The sequence below is a fragment of the Phodopus roborovskii genome, unplaced genomic scaffold, assembly GCF_943737965.1.
Source record: "Phodopus roborovskii unplaced genomic scaffold, PHOROB, whole genome shotgun sequence".
Classification (NCBI taxonomy): domain Eukaryota; kingdom Metazoa; phylum Chordata; class Mammalia; order Rodentia; family Cricetidae; genus Phodopus; species Phodopus roborovskii.
Genome location: NW_026125052.1, coordinates 2157782 through 2180224, shown reverse-complemented (window position 1 = coordinate 2180224; position 22443 = coordinate 2157782). Strand labels below are relative to the sequence as shown.

Here is a 22443-nt window from a genome sequence, read left to right as displayed (position 1 = left end):
ACACAAATGATGTCAAATAGGAAGCATAGTTGGACAGGTTTCTTTCTTGTCTGTGAGAAGAAGCAATCCAATGTAGTGTTTCTGGTACAATAATCCACTCAAAGCAAGTGAGCAAATATTTTTTCTTATACAAAAATCTCAACTAATTGCTCTGATGTATGTTAATAGAAATTAGGGCAGAGGCTGCAGCTCACTGAGTGTTTGTTTCACATGCCAGAGGCCCTAGGTTAAGTCTGTATTGAGAAAGAAAATACATAAGTGAAACCATGAGCCAAAATGTTCTTAAAAGTAACAGTTGTTTTTTCTTCTGGGGCTTAAAAAAAAAAAAAAAAAAAAAAAAAAAAAAAGCTAAGAACTATACCAATAACAAAGTTTTGAGGGAAACTCTTCACATTAGAGCTAGAGCAAACAGCCTAGATTTTAAGGCCATATTTAAAGAATAATTGCAGAAAAATAATTATGGCAAAAAAAACCTTTACCTGTAATAGGGTATATGATCTACTATGTGTTTCTTAGTGGTCTTTTTCTTACATCTAATCCTATCTGTCTTTTTGTCTTACTACTTTCTACTATAAAGAAAAACCTATTATTGCATAGATACTTGGAACCCTTGAAAGGAAATAATCTTTTATACATGTTCTTCATTTCAGACTAGCAATTCAAATTAATGTGTAAACTTTTAAATTTCTTTCACTGCTTGCTCTAACAGTCAGCCTGAATTTCTTTATGTAGACTGTAGAAGAGGTTAATTTTCTATGCTGGTGCTAAGAAATTGTTCAAATGAGATTATGTGATTACATTTTTAAAATCTTGATTTATGTTTACTAGCTCTCTCCTAACAGTCTTATATTAATGTCTTTTCTCCCCACTGTGGTCAATTGATTTAATAAAAATGCCCATGTTTTCTCTTGTTACCTGATAACTTAACGACAACAGTTCTGAGAGAGCAACGCCATTAGCGCTAATGGATGGGGACAACTGATAGGGCAGAGAAAGGTTCAAAATGACAAGGGACCCTGTGGCAGACTTGCCTGCACTGGAAGAGAACATATACCAGTCTATAGGATTAAAGGCTATGATGGATTTTTTTCACACGTTGTTTTAGTCATATGGTCAGCTGCCTTAATTCAACAGTACTGTTTTGTGAGAGCACTCTGGCAAAATAATCAGGGATTGAAGAACCTTTAAAGAATTTAAATATTTCAGATTGTGCAGACTTGTCCGATTTATTTCCATACATGTTTTCTCTATTCCCAGTATGCATTAGCTATTTTAGATAAAGTGGGAAGGTGTGTGAGTACTGCAGCATCACATCTGTTACTCACTGCAAAAGTGCTTAAAGATGTGCTTCATTCCAACATGATATAGACCTTAAGAATGACTGTTAAATTTTTATTATGTTCATTATTTCAAGACATGGTTTCTCTGTGTAGCCTGACTGTCCTGGAAGTCACTCTGTAGATCAGGCTGGCCTTGAACTCAGATATCCTCTGCCTCCAGATTGCTGGGATTAAAGGCCTATGCCACCACACCTGGCTCGCTTATGTTCATTCTCAAGCAAAGTCTTTGTTGATGTAGAAATTTAGGTGGCTGCAATGATTCTTACAGTCTCATTACTTACTACACAAATTGAAGATTTGGTGACTATAAAGGGGTTATAGTTAAGAAAAAAAAAAAAAAAGAAAAAGAAAAGATGCTTTTGCCAATAGTCATTGTTCTTTCCAAAGTCACATCAAGTTTTCATGCCAACATGACTGAAATATATTGCCTTTCTCTCTTGTTTTCTTGGTGACTTTTGCCATTGCCTTGTGACTTACTTTCTTGCATTTCTTTCCACTTTTTATGTGCCCCAGTTCTATTCATATTCGCTGGCATAAAAGCATGAGCTTATTTGCTCAGGGGCAAACACTGAGGATACACAAGCAGACACTTTCATTCTGAAAGGCCTTGCTGATAAAGGTTTGGTACCGCTGCGTGGGAATGGCTCCATTAGCACTGATGGTGGGCTTGTGGCAGCTGAGGCATCTCAGAGGTTAATCAGGCTTCCTGCTTGCTCCACATCAATACACTGTGGCGCCTGGTTCCCTGGGTCCTTCAGAGGCTTACTCAACAACACTAACAGACTTGGTGTAAGTCGTTTCTTGTGAATTATTGAAACAAACGTTTGGCTGCTAATTGAGGAACACTAATGTGTTTTATAATCACTGCAGTTTGAGATTTTAGCACAAAACAAAACAGTTGAAATTGATTTGTGGGTTTTTGCCCCCCTCTGTTTCAGTCTTCTCTAAGTTTTATCTTTGTGCTTTCTGGTCATCTTATTTAAGTATACTTTACAGTTTAACATTCTTAAGAATGTTTTACTTTTGGAGCATATGCCAGTCTGTAGCCATGGGGAATCCAGAAATGATGGTGTAGACTATACTGGCCTAAACCTTGGGACAGTCTTCCCAGCCAAGGTTCTTAATTTTTGGTACATCTTCACCCAACCAGATACCTGTTTTGTATCCCTGACCCATAGGTTAGTAGGAACAAATTACAAACAAAATAGGCTAGGACTGTGGTTAAAGATCAGATCTGGACAGAGAGAATTCTAGATTTGAATTTTGGCTCTGTCATTATTAGTTAACTGTTTAAGCAGTGTTTTATTTAAACTTCCTAGCTTCAACTTTCTAGAAAATTGAGAAAGCCTATAGGCAGCTTATGTTACCAGCTTTGAGAAGTCCTAATACATAGTGGGTTCCCTAAAACACAGCCAGAGTAAGAGTCCCTAGGTTCTTTTTGATGCTTGAAGCAGAGTTTCAGGTTGGCCTAGAATGCAGAATGTTCAGTGCTGGGATTATATATGTGCACCTCCACACCCTAGAGATTATTTGGAGTTTCGTAAGCAAACTTGTTTACCAATTTATTCATTAAAATCTAAGGCTGGTGAGATGACTGGGTGGATTTGATCCCTAAACCCCCACAGTAGAAGTAGGGAGTAGATTACTGAAAGTATCCTCTCACTTCCACACGCATGCCATGGACACAGGCACATAGTTACTTATGCACTAAATGCAATAAATAAAAAAAATTAAAAGGGTGTGTGTGTGTGTGTGTGTGTGTAATTTATATTTAACCTATGAGGCTGGAGATATGACTGAGCAGTTAAGGATACTGTTCTTGCAGAAGCAGACTTCAGATGCCAGCCTGTGTCAGGCAGCTCAGAATAGCCTGTAACACCCATTCCAGTGATTCGTCTGCCTTCTGGGAACCCAAGGCATCTGCTCCCAGGTACATAAACCCACCACAGATAAGCTAAATAAGAAACTTATACTCTATGTCCCATCATAATAAACTAGTTAAACAAGCCGACCAATAAACTCTGGATGTTTATGTGAAACGCTGCAGCAGGTGTTGAACATTAGTCAAGACAGTGGAGTGCTGGGAGACCAGATCCAACACAAGGTAGTGCAGGCACCCAGGCACCCTGGTGGGTACACGGGCCTGGGAACATCTGTACTTGCTAGAAGGTTGCAAAGACACCACATGAAGCACCTACCACATCTCTGGAAGTAGGGAGTCATGTATTGGAATTAGCCTTGCCGAAGGCTTCCACCTGATTAGACCCCTGCCATTCTTTGGGTTGAAGCAAAAAATGATGTGATCCTAACAACCTGGGATCCTAACAACCTGGGAGGCTGAGTCAGGGTGGTACCTGTGAGTTCCAGATTAGCCTGGTGGCTTTCAGGATGCTCTGTGTAACTGTGAGTCTATGTTAGTGTGATCCTGCATCTTGTGGTGTGTGGTGGGAGGGGGACAGGACAACAGCTAAAGAGTCAGCCTCTTGTGTGCAACAGAGCTTTTTAAGAAATTATCTGTGTTTTCTACTATATTCTAATTATCAATTGCCAGACCTAACTCTAGTTTGATTTTTTTCATGATATTAACAATTTTTTTTAGCCAAGGTAACATGTCATCATTAAAAAAAAAAAAATAGGCACAATCTTACTGTTCCTATTTTATTTAATACAGCACTGTTTATTCTCTATCCTATTTATTTTTGTATTTATGTTTCTGTGAAATTCACAGACAGAAAGAACAGACATGTAGAATCACCATGTTACATAGGTAAGTCTCCAATTTCTAAGTCCAAGTGAACCTTCTATTTCAGCCTGCCAAACAGCTGAGACAACAGATGTGCACCACCATAAATGGCTCATAATTACTTATCCTTAAATTATAAACAAAAAACTAAAACTGTCTTTGGATGTTATGTTTCTCTGCATTTAGGTGAGAGGCATGGAGTACATGGCTAGGCATACCCATATGGAGTCCAGAGAATGATTTAAGCATCTTGTTCCATTGCTCTCAACCTCATTTTCTGATTGGAATAGGATCACTCACTTGAATGTAAAGCTTGCTGTTTTGGCTAGAATGCCTCACCAGCAAGGCCCGGTACCTTCAGCACTGAAGTTACATACCAGGCCATCAAAGTGAGTAAGTGGAAACAGAGGAAGAGACCAGAAGTCTTGAGGCTGGCACAGGAAGCACCGGAACCATTGAGCCCCCTCCTCAGCCCCTTTTACAAGAATATTTTTTCCAAGTAAATTTAATAGACTCTGGCCATATTAAAGAATGGCAGCATGTGGGAGGCAGAGGCAGGTGGATCTCTGTGGTCACCAGAGTGAGTTCCAGGACAGCCTGGCTACATAGAGAAACCCTGTCTCAAAAATGAATGAATGAATGAATGAATGAATGAAAGAAAGAAAAAAAAGAATAAGTCTGGCACAAAAACATGCAGTGACTATATCTACAATTAACAGTAATAGGACAAAGGAAGTATTCTGGATTATAATAATTCACATAGTCACTATGCAATCTGGAACTATTCCATTCCTTGGGAGGTTCTTTTAACAATAAATATTATCTAGTACTTTACGAGGGATATTACCAATTGGGGTAGAAATTAATGCAACTTTTGAATACTTTATGTTTAAAAACAAAACCCCAGATAATGCTTATGAATCAAGGATCAGTGTGTCTGGGAAATGGATGCAGAAGGAATACAATTCCAGGAGGGAGCATCTCCACTCATAGCGAGTTTGAGGTGAGCAGGGATTACATGAAAGCCTGCCTTAAAAAACAAATATAACAAACAAATTTTTAAATGATTTGACAATATTTTAAGGGAACTTTAAAATACTCATGCCTTCAGACATGAATCCAAATAAACAGATCAATACTATATGGATTTTTTTTTTTTTTGCTGTTTGTTTTCAAAACTATTTAATGACAAACATCTGAGTTGGTTATAAATACAATTTACCAACTCAGAATTTAATACATGTTTAAATTAAAAGTGTGCCTGTATCACGGCTCTAGAACCATGCATGATACAGAACAGGAATACAGTATATGCCTATCACACAATAAATTCTAATGACCCAATAGGTTATAAATGCCCTTTTAAAGATCAATCAGACAAAATGTTTAAACTTAATTTCTCTGGGGAGACAAACTGAGGAGTGCTCAATTTCACACTCTGGCTCAGGCTGGCCTTGATCTCAGTATGTACCCTGGACTAGCCTGAACTTGCAGTGGTCCCCCTCCTGCCTTGGCCCCTCAAAGTGTTAGGTTACAATTGTAAGGTAACATGGCTTGGGTCATTTTTTAAAGCCTAAACAAGGAAGACCTGAATACACACCTCATATCCCAATAAAAAGTGGGGGAATGGGGAGGGCTCAGACTTTTAATTTCTGAAGTCATTAACTCTAGCCTCATTTCCATATACCCACAACAAAACACTTTCAAAATGAAACCAGGCCCTTTCCTTTTATATAAGAAGGGAAAGAAAAAAGAAACCTAACAACAAACAAAAGCATAAAGTGCAGCCCCAGTGGGTCATTCAAAGTGATGTGCTGTCTGGATCCACATGTGTGAGACAGTTCAGTTCATCGGTCTAACATTCAAAGCGGCACCTCTTTGTGAAATTACCATAGATGAACTCACAGGAGAACACTCAAGAGTTCGCCTAATTACAGTCTTTTTATACCAGAATAGAGCAACATGAACACACAGTGCTTTGAGTGTAAAGACTTTACCTTCCTCTGCTTGTGAGTGAAGTGAGTGTAACACTTCTCTCATCATGCCTGGGGACACATTCTAATGCACACCATGCAAGCATTTGTGACAATCTTGAAGTATTTTTGTATTTAACATAAAACAGTGTGACCTTTGATTCCCTCTCTGTGGTTGACTTTGGACTGTTGTCCTCTGAGCAGTTGTGCTTTCTATTACATGCTGTCATGCAGATTCACTCTGTCCTCCCTATTATTAGAATTGCTCTGTTGTAGACTTCACAATTCAAAAGCATGGTGGTTGTAAGAATACCTTATAATCAGCACAAAGTTTACCAGACAGCATCAAAATTAACCCTCACACACAGAGAAGTCACTTGACAAACAGCAAGGGGCAAGCCTCTAGATATGAAAGAATCTTTGAATGTGCCAGGGGACCAACTCAAGTTTTCATGAGGAAATTTTGAAATCAAGAAGACACCGAGTTGTTCAAAGATGCACAGGGATGTACACAAGCCTGTCAGTGTAGGTATGAAGACCCAAATCACAGAAAAAAACAACCCCCCCAAAAAAAAACCCAACCAAATTGCCACTTAAAACATGTACAGTTCACTGCAATATGTTCTTAATTAGTCTCAAGACCTGAATCCAGTTGAAATACACCCAGGCTTTTAATGGAGTAAGTACAAACCATACAATCTTCACAATAAAAGAACTATTAATCTTGAAAGATTAACTTCCAAATCGCAAAAGGCCAACACATTCTGACTTCTTTCATTCATTCTACACTTGTGAACAAAAATGGAATGGACCATCTTATCACAATTCAGTAGTCAAACCTGGTTAATTACTTCACATAATCACAACTTCTAGAAACTTCTGAGGTACTCACTTTAGCAGCACTAATGACTGTGGCAGTGTAAGACTGAATGTTGTCTCCACAGGCTCCACCACGAGACTGATGACATCGAATCAACTGGGGTAAGGGGGAGAAAAGAACACCAGAGTCATTTTCTATTAAGCTGTTTAACTCTACAGGCTATTAGACAGTGGCTATTTACCGTGCATAATAATGATGGTGGGTGGGAATGTTTGCATGAGTGTACTGCAGACAAAACAGCTAAAAGCCCTGCTGAGACACATTTACCCCTTTTTATAATCTTCTGGTGCCACTCAGGCAGTTTCATGCTCAACTATGGTTTTAATTACACGATGAACGGGCTTTAAGAATTCATAAACTCTCAAATGGTAGGATTCCGGGTCTGGCAGCCTTTCCACAAATAAATTTAAAAAACATAATCAAAGGACTTACACATAACTTCCTAACATTAAATATTTGACATACTAGCAAATTGGATGTTTTCTCCTCTTAATTCCTCTGCAAGGATTATAAAAGGAAACCTAAAAGAACAGGCAGAACATTTTAGCCCATTTGCATGTCCAATGTGTCTGGAGAAAGTGAACAGAGAGTGCACAAACCAACTATGCACATACACTAACTGTCCACTTCGGAGGACTCACAATACTGGCCACTTGGAACAGACTAAACTTCCTACTGTCAATATGAATTCACAATTTTGATTCTGACATGCCCAGCAGAAAGACAGACTCAAACTCTTCACTAGCAACAACAAAAGTGTCCCAAAAATAATCATAATCATATAACAGTTTAAAAGTAAAATGACAATAGCAGGGCATGTGAACAGCATGATACTGTAACAGTTATTTTCAAAGCCTGTGAAATTAATAAATAAAATTTGGAAAACTTCTTTTATGACCTAATATTTGGTTCTATGGCACCGAGTACCACATAATCCTTCTACTCCTAACTCACACTTTTACTTTGAAATCCCTCAAAGTAATACGAATGTAACAGACTAGAACACCTGGTACATGAAGCCAAGCTATTTTTCAGGCCACGTCTTTGAAGCTACAATGAACAGAATTCAAGTTTTCTGATCAGTAAATGTGTTTGTCAGAGTAAATGTGGAAAGTGACTATTTTAGTGAATGGAAAAGAATGGTTTGTTAATTCAACCACAAATTCAGTCAAACATTATGAAAATTACTCCTCTGCTGCCTCCTGCTGCTTAAGCAGAGAAAGACAGTATTGTGCAAAGGCTGAACCATTCTCCCGCTTTAAGCTCATCACAATCCTCATGAACAGCAAACACCCTCACCCACTACTATACCATCTCACCATCAGGACAAGAGCAAAGTATATACATACACATATAAAACCGTTAATGTTACATAAAAAGAGAAAATGAAGATTTCCATATAAAAACAGGACTAACAAATATTCAAAGGCAAATGGAAAGATAACCAATACTCTTGACCACTTCAGCTTAACTACAACTGAGTCAGGACTTGCACATGAAAATATGGTCAGAAACAGCATAAAAATTATCATTTTTTAAACAAAATTAGCATACAAATGGACTAATTTCTGGGAAATAATATTAAGTAAAATGATCATTAAGAAACAAATATGTTACCTTTTGTAAAAGGGGAATACATGTTACTACATGCATATATTATGTACATTGACACATAAAATATGAATGTATATAAAATATGCAAATTTCACAATAAATGAAATTAAATTAAATGAAAGTCTAATCAAAATGGAAGTACAAACGGGAAAAATGACCAACCAATAAAAATAAATATGAAATGGCTCAGCAGATGAAGGGATTTGCCACCAAGCCTCAGTTCAATATCCAGAACCCACATGGTAAAGAAGAAAAATAACTCCACGTTGTTCTCCGACCTCTGTACATGCTTGTGTATATGTGTACACAGACACACACACACATACACACCAGGAAGGAAGGAAGGAAGGAAGGAGGGAGGGAGGGAGGGAGGGAGGGAGGGAGGGAGGAAGGAAGGAAGGAAGGAAGGAAGGAAGGAAGAAAGAAAGAAGGAAGGAAGGAAGGGGTTTAAATTCCCCACAAAGACTGGTGAACTGAACTCCTGCAGTCTTAGGCAGCAGTGACAGTGGGCATGCCTCGGGTACAGACGAGCAATCTGTGACTACTTGTGAATTATAGGAACTGAACACGTGGATAGATGCTGACACACAAAGGAAGGGACATAACTATGAGAAGGAACAGGAAAAAACTTGGTGTAATATCAGTGTGAATACCTCATTTCTACCTCATGTGAGTATGCATATATAGATGTACAAATATGTCCACAATCCTGTTTTCTATATGTGACATGTTCCCATTGAGAAGTTCTATAAAGAAACATACCTGAGTACAAAGGCCATACCCACAGGACAAAGCTGGCTTTCTAATGATGTTGCTCCTTAGAAAGAACCAAGGAGACTGGAGAGACGCTCGTGCAAAAGACCTGAGCTTTGTTCCCAGCAGCCGCATTAACAGACTCACAAGTTCATGTAACTCACAGCTCCAGGAGGGTCCAATCACTCTGGCCTCCTCAGGCACCTACATGCACACGAGAGCCCACACCCAAACACACACACACACACACACACACACACACACACACACACACACAGAGTCGACCACACTGTGTGAAAAATGTTCTTCAAATTTTAACCCTACATTATTATTTATGAGTATTTCTACCAACAATGGCAATGCATGCCTGCTTGGTTCCTGCGCGTGACATATGTATCTACAAATGAACTTTCACGGAGTTGCTTCTTTTCAAAAACAGTAGGTAGTTAATTAAACCTCCAACTACAAATGTGCAGATTTCCACATGAGAGACTATACTGGCAAGTGCCAAGGGATGGTTTATACACTTTCTTTGTGTATGTCTCCAGCACTCAAGGGAAATGCATTACAGATATAAACATTAGGAGACACCATTATGTCACCCCATTTAGCTGTACGGCCCTTGTATTGTTTAAAAAGAATAATCTGAAATGAGCTATTTTTACGGGAAAATGAAGAGACCAGGCAAGGAGGATTATAAATAGAGCATTCAATAACATGCAAAATATCTTAATTTTTGTAGACAGGCTTTTGGAAAATAAATTAAGGACTTCATCTAGAAAAATGATTTTCATCAGCCCATTCTTGATTCTGCACATTCCAGAGGCCAGTTGATTTAAGAGTTCTGTGGCTTCACCAAGTACTTACTTTTAAGTACCACATCCTGATTTTGTCAATAACTATTTTGTACTATTTCATAATATTCAAGACACAATAACCATGTAACCAAGAAAAATGAAGCAAAAACACTAATCCTCAAGCCAACAATACTTTTATATTTTATTCTATATTTATAGGCAGAGTCCAAAATAGCATAAAAAAGATTTCATACCTTCTAGGGTAAAATCAAAATTTATGCTTTACATTGGACTGTACATAAATAAAACACTGAGATATAGAAGCATATATATAACAACTTGTACATACTATGGCAATCTTAGTAAACCAAGTTATTAACATATATACATACATACACATACATAACACATACATACATACATACATGTATCTCACAAGGCCTTGCATGTGCTTTAATCATTACAATTGGCTGCTGATCATATAAGGCCAATAAAATAGTTCTATGCACCATGATTACAATCTATGCAAGAAGGCAGGCTTCTGGATTATTCCTGGAAATTTCTATCTTTAGAAAGCATTGTTGTGACAGTGAACTTCAGTGCTTATTTCAATATTTAACAATCGCTGGGCAAGCTAGTGACATATGCTACTTGTCCCAGCTCTTGGGTGAATGCAAGAGGATGGGGGCATCAAATCCAGCCTGAGCTTAAGGGACCCTAATAACACAAAAACAAAAGAAGAAAATATGATTTTTCTATTTGAGGTAATGGCTCACCATATATGGCTAGCCTGGGTGGCCCAGGTTAGCCCAGATCTTGAGGTGATCCTCCTACCACTGACTTCCAAGTGCTAGAATCAGAGGTATGTACCACCAGACCCAGCTATGAATACTTAAGAGTCAGATTAGTGGATGTACAAGTAAAACCAACCCCCCCCAAAAAAAAAACATTTACTACTGGTTGGTTTTCACCAGCAGATAATCAATACAAAATGTACAAAGTCCTTCCATACCTGCCCCATTACAACTAACTCAAATCTGTGCCATAGCTTACCTTGTTTTCTGCATAAGCAAGCCAGCGGCTCCCAAGAGCAATCGGATTCATGTTTGGCCCAGGACAAGGATAACAACCTACAAATTCCAAAGAGCATTATTAAGAAATTTCATTAACAACCTTTTCATTAATCCATCATTTCTTGATAAAAGAAAAACTCAAAAAACAAATGCTTATTTTTAAAAAAAAAAAAACAAAATTCAAATAAAGTATTCATTATTTTGTTTTGTTTTGTTTTGAGGCAGAGTCTTTTTGTGTACTCCTGGCTGTCCTGGAACTCACTCTGTAGGCAGGCTGGCCTCAAATTCATAGAGCTCTGCTTGCCTCTGCCTCCTGAGTGTTGGGATAAAAAGACGTGCATCACCATGCCCAGTTCAGTATTCGATATTTTAACATTTAAATGACCTGTATTTTTTAATTCTATGTTTACCTTCCTGATGCATGGTCTCTGCTCCATTGTCTCAGGAAGACCTGGTAAACCACATTTTACCAACTATTTATACTGTTATTCCTGAAGTTAGGAGGAAATGATTTAAGGTTCCTAAGTTTGAAGTTCATAAATTTAGAAAGAATTTTTGGAGAGGACAGAAAGCATACAATGGGTACAGGAAGTTAAGGGCAAGAGATCAATTAAAACCAGATACTGAGAAAATGATGGAAAATGGAGCCCGAAGATATGTGGTCAATGAGCATGAAGAACCCTCAGCCCACACCTCAGCAGAAAGTTTAGAATCCGGATAATGCAGCGTGCTTATGTTAGCACTCCACTTCATTCTTCTTGGTTCCAGTGCCAGCTATTCACAGAGTAAATGGCTCTATGGTGTATTTATTGTTTATCACTTTCCATACTCTTGATTGGGGTACTTAGGGTTAAGAACTGTTCCCTCTCTTTAGTGTTGACTCTCTAGGGAACAGTGGTGTTGCTGTCTTTGCTGAGTGTATATTATGCTGGCACACATGAACAAGGGCATCTTGAAGCTGTACAAAGGCAACACACAATTCTCTACTACACAGTATGCAGTACTTATAGGTTTGAAATTAGCATTATTCCAATTGAAATGAGACGTCTGAATGCTAACATCACATTTGAGATCTTCGGAATTAGCTTTAAAGGGAAATAGGGTGGTGGAGGCAGGAATATCAAGACTTAGAGGACATGTGAAGACTAAAGAGTGGCCTCAAGATCAGTCAAGACTACTGTGTCAAAAAAAAAAAAAAAAAATCGAAAGTCAAAATAATCTAACTTCAAATCAGCTCTCATACATGTCTTCTTTACATGTGTGATTGTGACAAGGAAGACAAGTTACTTACTGGTTCTAGGTTCTTAGGAAGTCAAGTGGACCTCAGGAATTACATATAGGATGGTGGAGTGAAAGCAAATTGTTTATAGGTCACCCAAACTAGATTCTACAGCTGGCACTAGCCACGCAGCACCATCCCAACCTTATAAGCATGACTCCTCTCACAATTAACATTGACCTCCAGCTAAACGCTAAAAACAGAGGGGTATACAAAGTGGGTGACCTGGACATCTGTAATATTAATGTTTACAAGCCATTTAACAAAGTGAGCAGAGGCAACTGGGCCTTAAATGAAGATAGAATCTGAGAGCCCCACATCAACTACTCCACAACTGCAGTAAAACTGTGGTAGCTCGCACAGTTAATCTCAGTACTCAGGAGGCTGTGGTAGGAGAGCTACAGTGAGTTTAAGGCCAGTCTGGCCTGGCTTCTTGTATGAGTAAAGAATTTTAAGGCACAAGAAAGTTATACAGTTTTGCCTGACATCAGGCCATAAAATTGTTCCTAAGAGAGATTTAACATGAGCAGGAGGATAAGAACTTCAAAGTCAGCCTGAGCTATATAAAACCCAGTCTTAAAAGGAGTGGGGTGGGGGTGGGGGGGACACAGGGATGGACGGACAGACGGACGGACACAAAGGGAAGGAGGGAAGGAAATAGGCGGGAAGGCAATCGGCAGTCAGAGGGTAGGGAGGTGGAGGAATAATGAAGGCTACAAACCAAGTTGAATGTTATCTCTATGTTCTGTTAGACACCAGTCACAAACACCATGTTAGATGAGAGTAAGAAAATCTGAACACAACCCAAAAATATACACACACACTTTAAATATCAATTTGAGAGTTTACTTAAACATTATGCAACTGATTAAGGGCCTTTTAAAGTTCTATGAGCTTTGAAGAAATTTGCACATTACTTTCTGTTTATTTTACATGTATGTAAAACATATGAATTTCAGAACAATGCTATCCAAAAATTCAATAGGTGGGAATAATATGTTCAGGAAACAGAAAAGTCAGTTTAGTTCACTGCACATGTACATACTTGCTGATTTTTCTGCCCAGGGCCAGGAGACACCAGAGCAGCCCTTGTGAAAAATCCAAAGCCACGGAGGTAAATTTAACACTCAAACTGACCTAGATGAGACGACCACCAATCCTCTCTGCTGTATATTACAAACATGTGGGAGTGGTGGTTCCAAACCAGCCCGGATAAACACCAAAGCATTGCTTTCCCAAAATGGGGGTGGGGGAAGCAAGGAAAGCTGTTCTTCCCCAAATTTTTAACTTTGCATTTTAAAGCTACTTTAAACTCATTTCCATGTGTTCCATGTGTTGCTCATCATTAACATAAACAAAGAACAGACATTCTAACACTAATAACATTAGGGCTGCACCAATAACTTTCCTTCTCAAACTGAAACCCAGGCAGATGCACAGTGCTTGTTTATCAGACACTCCGGTCTCTCTAGAGACTCCATATCTGCCTTTCAACTTCAAAGGATCCTTAAAATGACTGCTAATGACATCTATCAGTCTTTGTCTTTTGTCTTCCTACTCATACCTGGGTTTTGAGTTTCCACATCGGACAGCTGCTCAAGACCAACTTTTCTGTACATCCAAACACAAAGGTGTCTCCTTTCTCGTCCTATTGGATGCACTCCGTTAACAGTTCTCTATCAGCTCCCTTTACCTGCTCCATCCACTCTTTGGCACAAATCCCCATGATGCCTGCTCTGATGGGCACAGCAGACTCTACTCACTTTACAATACTTTCATTGTATTCATACAAGGCCTTCAGCTAAGAATGCATTATGCAAGAGCTTCCCATTCTACTTCAGAAGTTAAATGTCTGCATGATCAAAAGGACATCCTCATTAAGTGGAGATCTTGTGATTCTACATAGGCCAAGGGTACCAAGCTGGAGATGCAGCTGAGTTGGTAAAGAGTTTACTTAGGCTGTGCCAAACTGTAGACTCAATCAGCACTGCAGAAACCCAGCACGACAGGCCTATAATCCTAGCACTCCAGAGATGGCAGCAGGTGGATAAGGAATTCAGTATCATCCTGAGCTACAGCATGAGGCCAGCCTGGGCTACATTAAACTCTGACTACCAAACAAACAACCCCATTGGGTGTGAATAAACACAGACAAGACACATGCTACAGGCAAATGAGCTGCCACTAAAGACATCGTAGAGTGCCAGTCTCCCAACTCCTTAGTCAGCCTCTATATCAGTGAAAATCCAAACACAAACACACACACACACACACACACACACACACACACGCTCCACATGAGATCTATATCAACTTTGAATACAGTTAAAAAAATTAGCTGGAGGATTGGGAATGGTGCAGAAATTGGAGAAAATTAACCTTCATTAAAACTATGGAGTGGCAGCATTTGCCACTTGATTAAGAATTGCATCACACCAAATTTGGTTTGAAATGTTCTTTATTGGTGGTGGTGGTATTTTAAGTCTTGTTATGTTCGCTTTGTTTGTGATAGAATCACTCTCTACAGCTAAGGCTGTCCTGGGAACGCAGTGTAGCCCAGGCTTCAAATGCACAGCAGCCATCTTGTTTCAGTATCAAGGTGCTACAAATTCAGGTGGAAGCCACTAGGCCAGAGATCATGACTTAAATCACTTGAGTGAAGTTGTGATGAATACCATCAATCTTTCCAACTTCAAATCACTTGAACAAACTCAACCCCTGGAGTTCACAAATTAAATGACCAGGACTGTGAATGGCACTTCCTAGTGGAGTATGAAATGAGACCTGTCACTAGGACAAAGTAGCACTTATTAATAACGGACCATAACACTGCAGCAAAAAACGACAAAAGTCATTAATCACAGTAGGAAGCAAGAAATCAGTTTTTGTTGTAACTTTCTACACTCTTGATGGGGTGGGTTGGTTGGTTGGTTGGGTTTGAATTTTTTTACTTGTTTTCAATATTGGGTATTGAGCCAGAGCCTCATACACACTAAACAAGTACCCCAATACATACATTAACACCCTTCCTGTCACCTTCTGTTTTAAAAAGTTGCCCACACATGACTTGACTTGCAATCCTCCAGCCTCACCCTTCAGCACAGCTATCAAGTAAGAATCAAAACATGCCATTATATTTTGGGTCTTTTGCAACCTCTACTAATACATGTTTTAAGGCATCCGCAATCCATGAGAGTCGATGCACAAATTCCCTGAAGGAGTATGTGAGAACCCTTTTGTGATAGAATACAAGTCAATAACGGCTTAGCTATCAGTGGTACACCATTTACAAAGGCAGAAGCCCTGGTGACAATTGCTGAACTGTCTCCTCTCATGAACAACTCACATAGTACAAGAGAAACTAATACTGGAGGACAACTTTCTTCAGCTACTCAGTGGGTTCAAAAGCTCATGGTTTAATACTTAGGAATATACATTAATGATGCTCCACAGAGACGGACACACATGGTGGAGAGACAGAGACATTACCCCAGCATTCAGAGTGTGGCAAAAGAATGGCAACTTTAATATCATCATGGGCTGTACTACAAAGTGGGAAGAACTGTTGAAAGGGAGGGGCCAGGATAAGACAGAAGACAATGGGGGGGGGAGGCCAGGGAGAGAGAAGCTCTAATATCAATACAAAGAAATTCTCTGAAGTCTAATGTGCAAGTCACCAACTCTAGCTTTATCAGTGCATCCAAACTGCTATTACCTAACCAGGAATAATAGTTTGTATTTTTCAGAAAGAATAAAAATGTGAAATTTTAATTCCAATGCTATAAAATAATTACAAGTCTATATCCTTTAAATCAAACAGTAAGGCTAATATACAAATTTAAATAATATACAAATTTATTTTTGTATGTGTTGCTAGAGCTATCAAACACATCTAGAGCACAAACTCTAAAAGAAAATTAAAAAAAAAAAAGAGGACAGGAAGTCAGGTAGATAGGGAGATAGGGGTAGGCAGGAAGGGAGGGAAGAGGGTGGGGAGGTAGAGGTGGGTGGGGAGGAACTGGAGGAGAGCTAGGGGTCAATAGGAAGGTAGAGTGGGAGGGGAGATAGGAGTGGGTGGGGTAGTAAGGGTGGGTGTGGGGGTGGGGAGGGAGACATGGGTAGACGGGGAGGTGGGGGTGGACTTTGAGGAACTGGGGGAAGAGTGTGAATACGCTCAAAACACACTGTATAAAATTGTCAACCAATAATAATATTGTAGAATGATATAAATAGATATTTAAGGTATAAGATAATAGTCTCAAAAAGATACATATGTCAATTATTAACACAGGTATTAACTGCTCATTTTTTACTGTTAATATATTCTATTCTGTCATTTACAACTACTAAGAAAAATTAACAACTATGACAAAAAATTTCTTTGAGATAAAATTTCAAAATATAATTTACACTTAAATAAACTCCTCCCATCAAATGATGAGACCACTAAGATGGCTCCATGAGAAAGTGCACACCACACCAGCCTGAAGACCCTAGTTGTGACTCTAAAGCCCAGAGAAAGATAGGAGAGAAGAAACTCCTGAAAGTTGTTCTCTGACCAACATACATGTGCCATAGCGTGTGTATCCACAAGACACAAACTAATAAAAAAAATAATTTTTAAAAGCAATGGGGGAGCCAGGCGGTGGTGGCACACACCTTTAATCCCAGTGCTCGGGAGGCAGAGCCAGGCAGATCTCTGTGAGTTAGGCCATCCTGGTCTATACAGAGTTCTAGGACAGCCAGTACAAAAAAACAACAATGGGGGCTCAAGGGATGGCTCATATTTACTGTTCCTTAGGAGGAAGCAGCTTTGGCTCCCACCCCCCATGCCAGGTGGCTCCTAAGTGCCTGTAACTCCAGTTCCAGGCCACCAAGACCTCTCCTTGCATCAGAGTGTGCCTACACACATACACATAAAATTTTAAGAACAAATAAATCTTTAAAAGAAAACCAATACCCCATTTGAATATTCTGAGCTACTAAACTGACAGAGAACTACCAAGGAATATATGCTCCAGAATAAAGTTATATGGGGTTACAACAGAGACACTTAACACTGCAGAATTAAAAAAAACAACAACAAAAAAAGTTACTGCTAAAATGGAATGGCACATCTATAGGAAAAGCTGACACCTGGATGTGACTGAGATATCCCACTGTGTTCTAACTACCTCACTGCAGCACACAGAAACACACAGGCTTCTGCTGCCTAACTCAGAAAACCATTAAGGGCGTGAAGGGATGGGCTAGTCTTACAATTCTTCTTGGTCCACAAAATGTGAAACATGTACTATATATATAAAAATATTATATCATATATATATATACATATATATACATATATATATATATAGAGAGAGAGAGAGAGAGTATCATGCAGTATAGGACGTATGTAATTGTCTGTACTATATAATGCAGTTATAACAAAGAACTTGCCCTTATAGGAAAGGAGTAACATCTACATATATGACTACTTGAGGTTTGACATGTGGTAGCTACTCAGTAAACATCAGTGTAAGTTCATATAGTATTTTAAATTCATTTCAAAATGGAGAAACATTAAGCTATTTCAGACTCTTTGGTGAGGGATATGAGAACAAATTGGGGGGGGGATGCTAATATTTTACAGGACCACAGGGGGAAAAATAAAATTAAAAAACTTCTGTGCCCCAGATTGACTAGCATTTTGAACAGCTAACTGGAGCCTGCTGGCATTTCCAGACTGCCTCTGTCCTGTACAACTTGGCATGGCAGACCTGCACATTCCAGCTCCTTAAAATTAATTAACTCACCCCTCACATCCCTTCCTATCTCAATCCTCTGCCTTTCTTTAAAGCCTAGCACTGAATTTGTGTTTGAACATGGGTTGGAGCTAGGTTCTGGACTAACTGCTGAGCTCCTGGTGAATGTTGTGGAGGTAAGGCAAAGGAACCGGTAAATAGTCCTCCAAATTTAAAGTCCTTCAGAGAGAACAATCCAATCACTTCTCTAAGTGCTTATGACATGCTAACTGACTTGATAACAACCCCATAAAATGGTGACAGGAAACAGTGAGAGGCACTCAATTTGAGTATATAAGGAAAATCTTATGCTATATACAGAAATACGAGGTTAGTGCTTTGGCATGGTAAAATTCCTTCCTAAGATTAGAAGCTACTGAGTAATGGGCAGAGACCATGGCTAAAACCCACTGCTGACAGGATCCAGTCAGCAACAGAAACACAAACGCACACGACAGGAAGTAAAATGATTTGGTACATACTTGTGACAAAAAATTTTTTTGTGAAAGTACAGCTATCAAAGGCAGCGATTTTCTCCTGCAAGACTACGACCAGGATCCTAAAATTAGAGGGGGAAAACCAGAATGGAAACATGAGTGAGAAATTCTATGAATTCAATCATAAATAATTAAAATAATACTTTTAAAACAAAACATTTCTGATACACAGGGTAGGAATATCTGACTCCAAAAATTTGAGAATAAAAACAATGAAAATGTTCATATAAACAAAGTAACAAACTCAAAAGCAGTAAATGGTCTCTGAACAGTTTCATTTTCATATTCTTAAATTAAACAGACTACATTTAGAATGGATAATATTAACTAGTTTGCTACTTACTAGATGTAGTGTTCAATGATATTGAAAGGCAAAATTAGATATAAGTGGCTTTGTGTAATTATTGCTTAAAAAGACTGCAGAATTTCTCAGCATACCCAACAAAATCTGAGACATTTGCCATTTAGTATAAACAGTAATTTTAGAGAACAAAATTTACAAATAACCAGAGGAATAATTTAGAATATAAAGAATGTATAATTAAGCTATGGTTTTAATGTTATAAAGTGAAATTCCTATAATACAGCCCAAATATTGAATCAGAGTTGACTATTTCTTGTAGAAAAACAAATCCCCACTTAATGATAATTTCAATAAAACATCATTCTTATTACTAGATAATTCATGTTTTTTTTTTAATTTTCACAGGTAAATCTAATTAACACATGCTAAAAACTGGTGGGAAAAAATAGTAAGATTTATTACGTAAAACACATCCTACAGTGAACAAGTCTTGAAATGTATAAAACTTCCACTTGCTGATGCAGAAGAATTCAAAATACTGTTATCACTTCTATTAAACTATTGCTATTGTACTCCACTCTGTCCATGGATGTACTTTTTGCTGTTACTAAGTAAACAATTTGTTGAATGCTCTATGTGCACTTTGCATATAAGAGGCAGAGACAGTGTCTCCACAACACAAAACTTTACACTCAACAGCAAATTTCATTTCAGTCCTAACTCAAACCATCTCACATCCTTCAATTCCTTATACTTCCAGAATCTTTACAGAAAGTTATCAACATCTCCAATCAATGTTCCCTTACACATAATATCCATCATTTAAAAATGTAAATAATGGAGCACAGGGAAAAAAGGAAATATTGTTGATAGTCAGTTGAAGCTTCCCCAGGGACTGAGAAACATTCCTGTGATCCCAGATACTCAGAAGGAGCAATATCTTGAGACAATCCCAAGCTACATATATTAGATCCTAGCTGAAGAATATCAGAAACAATATGCACACAAAGACAGACAGACAGACAGACATGATAACCAGAACCAAACAAAGAGTTCTAAATTCTGTGTGTGAGGGTTTCAGGGCTTGGGTGTTAACTTTTAAAAACTATAAAAATCAAGACAGAAACTACAATATGCTCAAGTTAAAATAAACATATATATAAAAACACAAATAAATGCATTTAGCCTTTTGAAAAAAGTTCCTTAAAACTGTAAAATAGAAAAAAACACAGAACACAAACAGTAACCAAAAGAAAAATAAACACTAACAGCATACAAGTTACTACAGTACTAGTCACAAAAAGACACTGCATAAAATAGCAACAGAGTAAGAAAACATAAACATAACCATACAGGTATATGAGTCAATAACAAACAGAAACTCAAAATGAGCTAATGAGCACTGAAATGAAAAAAAAAAAAAAAAAAAAGAAGAAGAAGTAGACAGGGGTGGGAGGCTTCTAGCTTGGCACTCAGAGTACTTGCTGCAAAAGCATAAGAGCCTGAGTTCAGATCAAGAACCCACATGAATATTCCCACCTTCATAGAAAACGAGATGCCCAGGGGAAGCTGGTTACTGAGAGAGACTAGTCAGAATAGAGCGCTGGGTGTTGGTGGATGATTCCTGCCCTCAACTTTAGGGCTCCACACCCTTACTTAAAACACACAACACACACACACACCACAAAATAGGAAGAGGGGTAAGGAGGCCTGTAATCATCCAATCTCACACACACACACACACACACACACACACACACACACACACACACACACAAGGAAGAGAGGAAAGGAGACCTGTAATATCTCTATCTATCTATCTATCTATCTATCTATCTATCTATCTATCTCTCTCTCTCTCTCACACACACACACACACACACACACACTAGGAAGAGGGGAAAGGAAGCCTGTAATCACACACACACACACACTAGGAAGAGAGGAAAGGAGACCTGTAATCTCTCTCTCTCTCTCTCTCTCTCTCTCTCTCACACACACACACACACACACACACACACACACTAGGAAGAGGGGAAAGGAGGCCTGTAATCACACACACACACACACACACTAGGAAGAGAGGAAAGGAGACCTGTAATCTCTCTCTCTCTCTCTTTCTCTCTCTCTCTCTCTCTCTCTCTCTCTCTCACACACACACACACACACACACAGTAGGAAGAGGGGAAAGGAGGCCTGTAATCCCAACAGATGGAAGGCTGTCAGGGGAGTTTGAGCACAGCCTGTACTACATAGGAAGACCCTGTCTACAAACACAAATTAAACAGCAATCTGTGTCACATATTCCACCAAAAAGAAAAATAAAAATAAAATAAAAATAAAAATAAAATTGGCTAGAATGATGACTGAAAAGAGGAATCCCACCTTTCCCCACTAGACACCCACAGTCATCACAGAGACCAAATACAAATGCTACCGACAGCGACAGCAACAAACAGAGCAACCCAAGTGTCATCAAAGACATTAGTTACCAAAACTCATACTAGTAAAATTTGATATCCATGGATATAATGCTAACTAATTTGGGGTTTTGTTTGTTTTTTGTTTTGTTTTTTAATACCATAAAGAACTTTGAAGCCTAAATAGCTTGGGTATCTGGTCCAAATTTAGCTCTATTACATTGCTCTTTTGTCTTCTTTTTCCCCTGTCAGACATTAGAAATTACTGTACAGATACACACTCGATTTTGATCAAATAGTGACTAAACAATAAGTGAAATCATGAACCTTCACACCTAGTAAAAAGTTCTTGATTTCTTTTCTTTTCTTTTTTTCTTTTTTTTTTTTTTTTTTTTTGGTGCTATCTACAGCCACTAAAATCCAGAGCTTCTTTGGATGGAAAGGGGATGCTTTCTCTATATGTATCCTTGGTTGGTTTTAAACATTAGGTGCCCTGCCTCAGCCTTCCAATGCTGGATCCTCATGTCTCTAAAAATAACTCAACTTCCTAAAAGTATAATGGGTTCTGATATAACTAGATATTTGAAAATTTTCCCATGTTACTGATTTCAAGTAAAAACAATGCTAAACTATTAATATGAAGAATGTAAGGCAGCCAGCCCACCCTCACAGAGTCCCTAAGGAATAAGGACCTGTGGCTCTAATGTGACAAATGATTGATCTATGTGAGTCTCACCACTCACAAATCTGTGAGAATCTCTTTTCTTCCTACAGTTAGGGAAAAGCACCTGATCATAAATTAAATCTCCAATGTGTGTACAGCTCAGGCTAGAAAACTCTTGAATCTGCAAGTAACAGTACAATACGTAGCAAGGAAGAAACCTCTTAGGAGACAAAGTCAGTGAGGAGGGAACAGAAAAGGCATGTGATACTTTTACCTCCAGCCACAGGCAGGAAGCCACTGGGGAATTTAGTGCAGAAAGGTGG

General features: G+C 38.6%; 1 protein-coding gene across 8 annotated transcripts in view; it reads right to left on the bottom strand.

The window, feature by feature from the left end:
• Bcas3 (BCAS3 microtubule associated cell migration factor) overlaps positions 1-22443 on the bottom strand; it is a 465957-nt gene that overhangs the window by 348100 nt on the left and 95414 nt on the right. For all 8 annotated transcript variants that reach the window (XM_051185484.1, XM_051185424.1, XM_051185742.1 and 5 more), the window contains exons 9-11: positions 18718-18794; positions 11154-11230; positions 6949-7032 (exon numbers count right to left, since the gene is read on the bottom strand). In XM_051185484.1, the coding sequence (XP_051041441.1) occupies positions 6949-7032; positions 11154-11230; positions 18718-18794 (238 nt within the window). The remainder of the gene's footprint in view (positions 1-6948; positions 7033-11153; positions 11231-18717; positions 18795-22443) is intronic.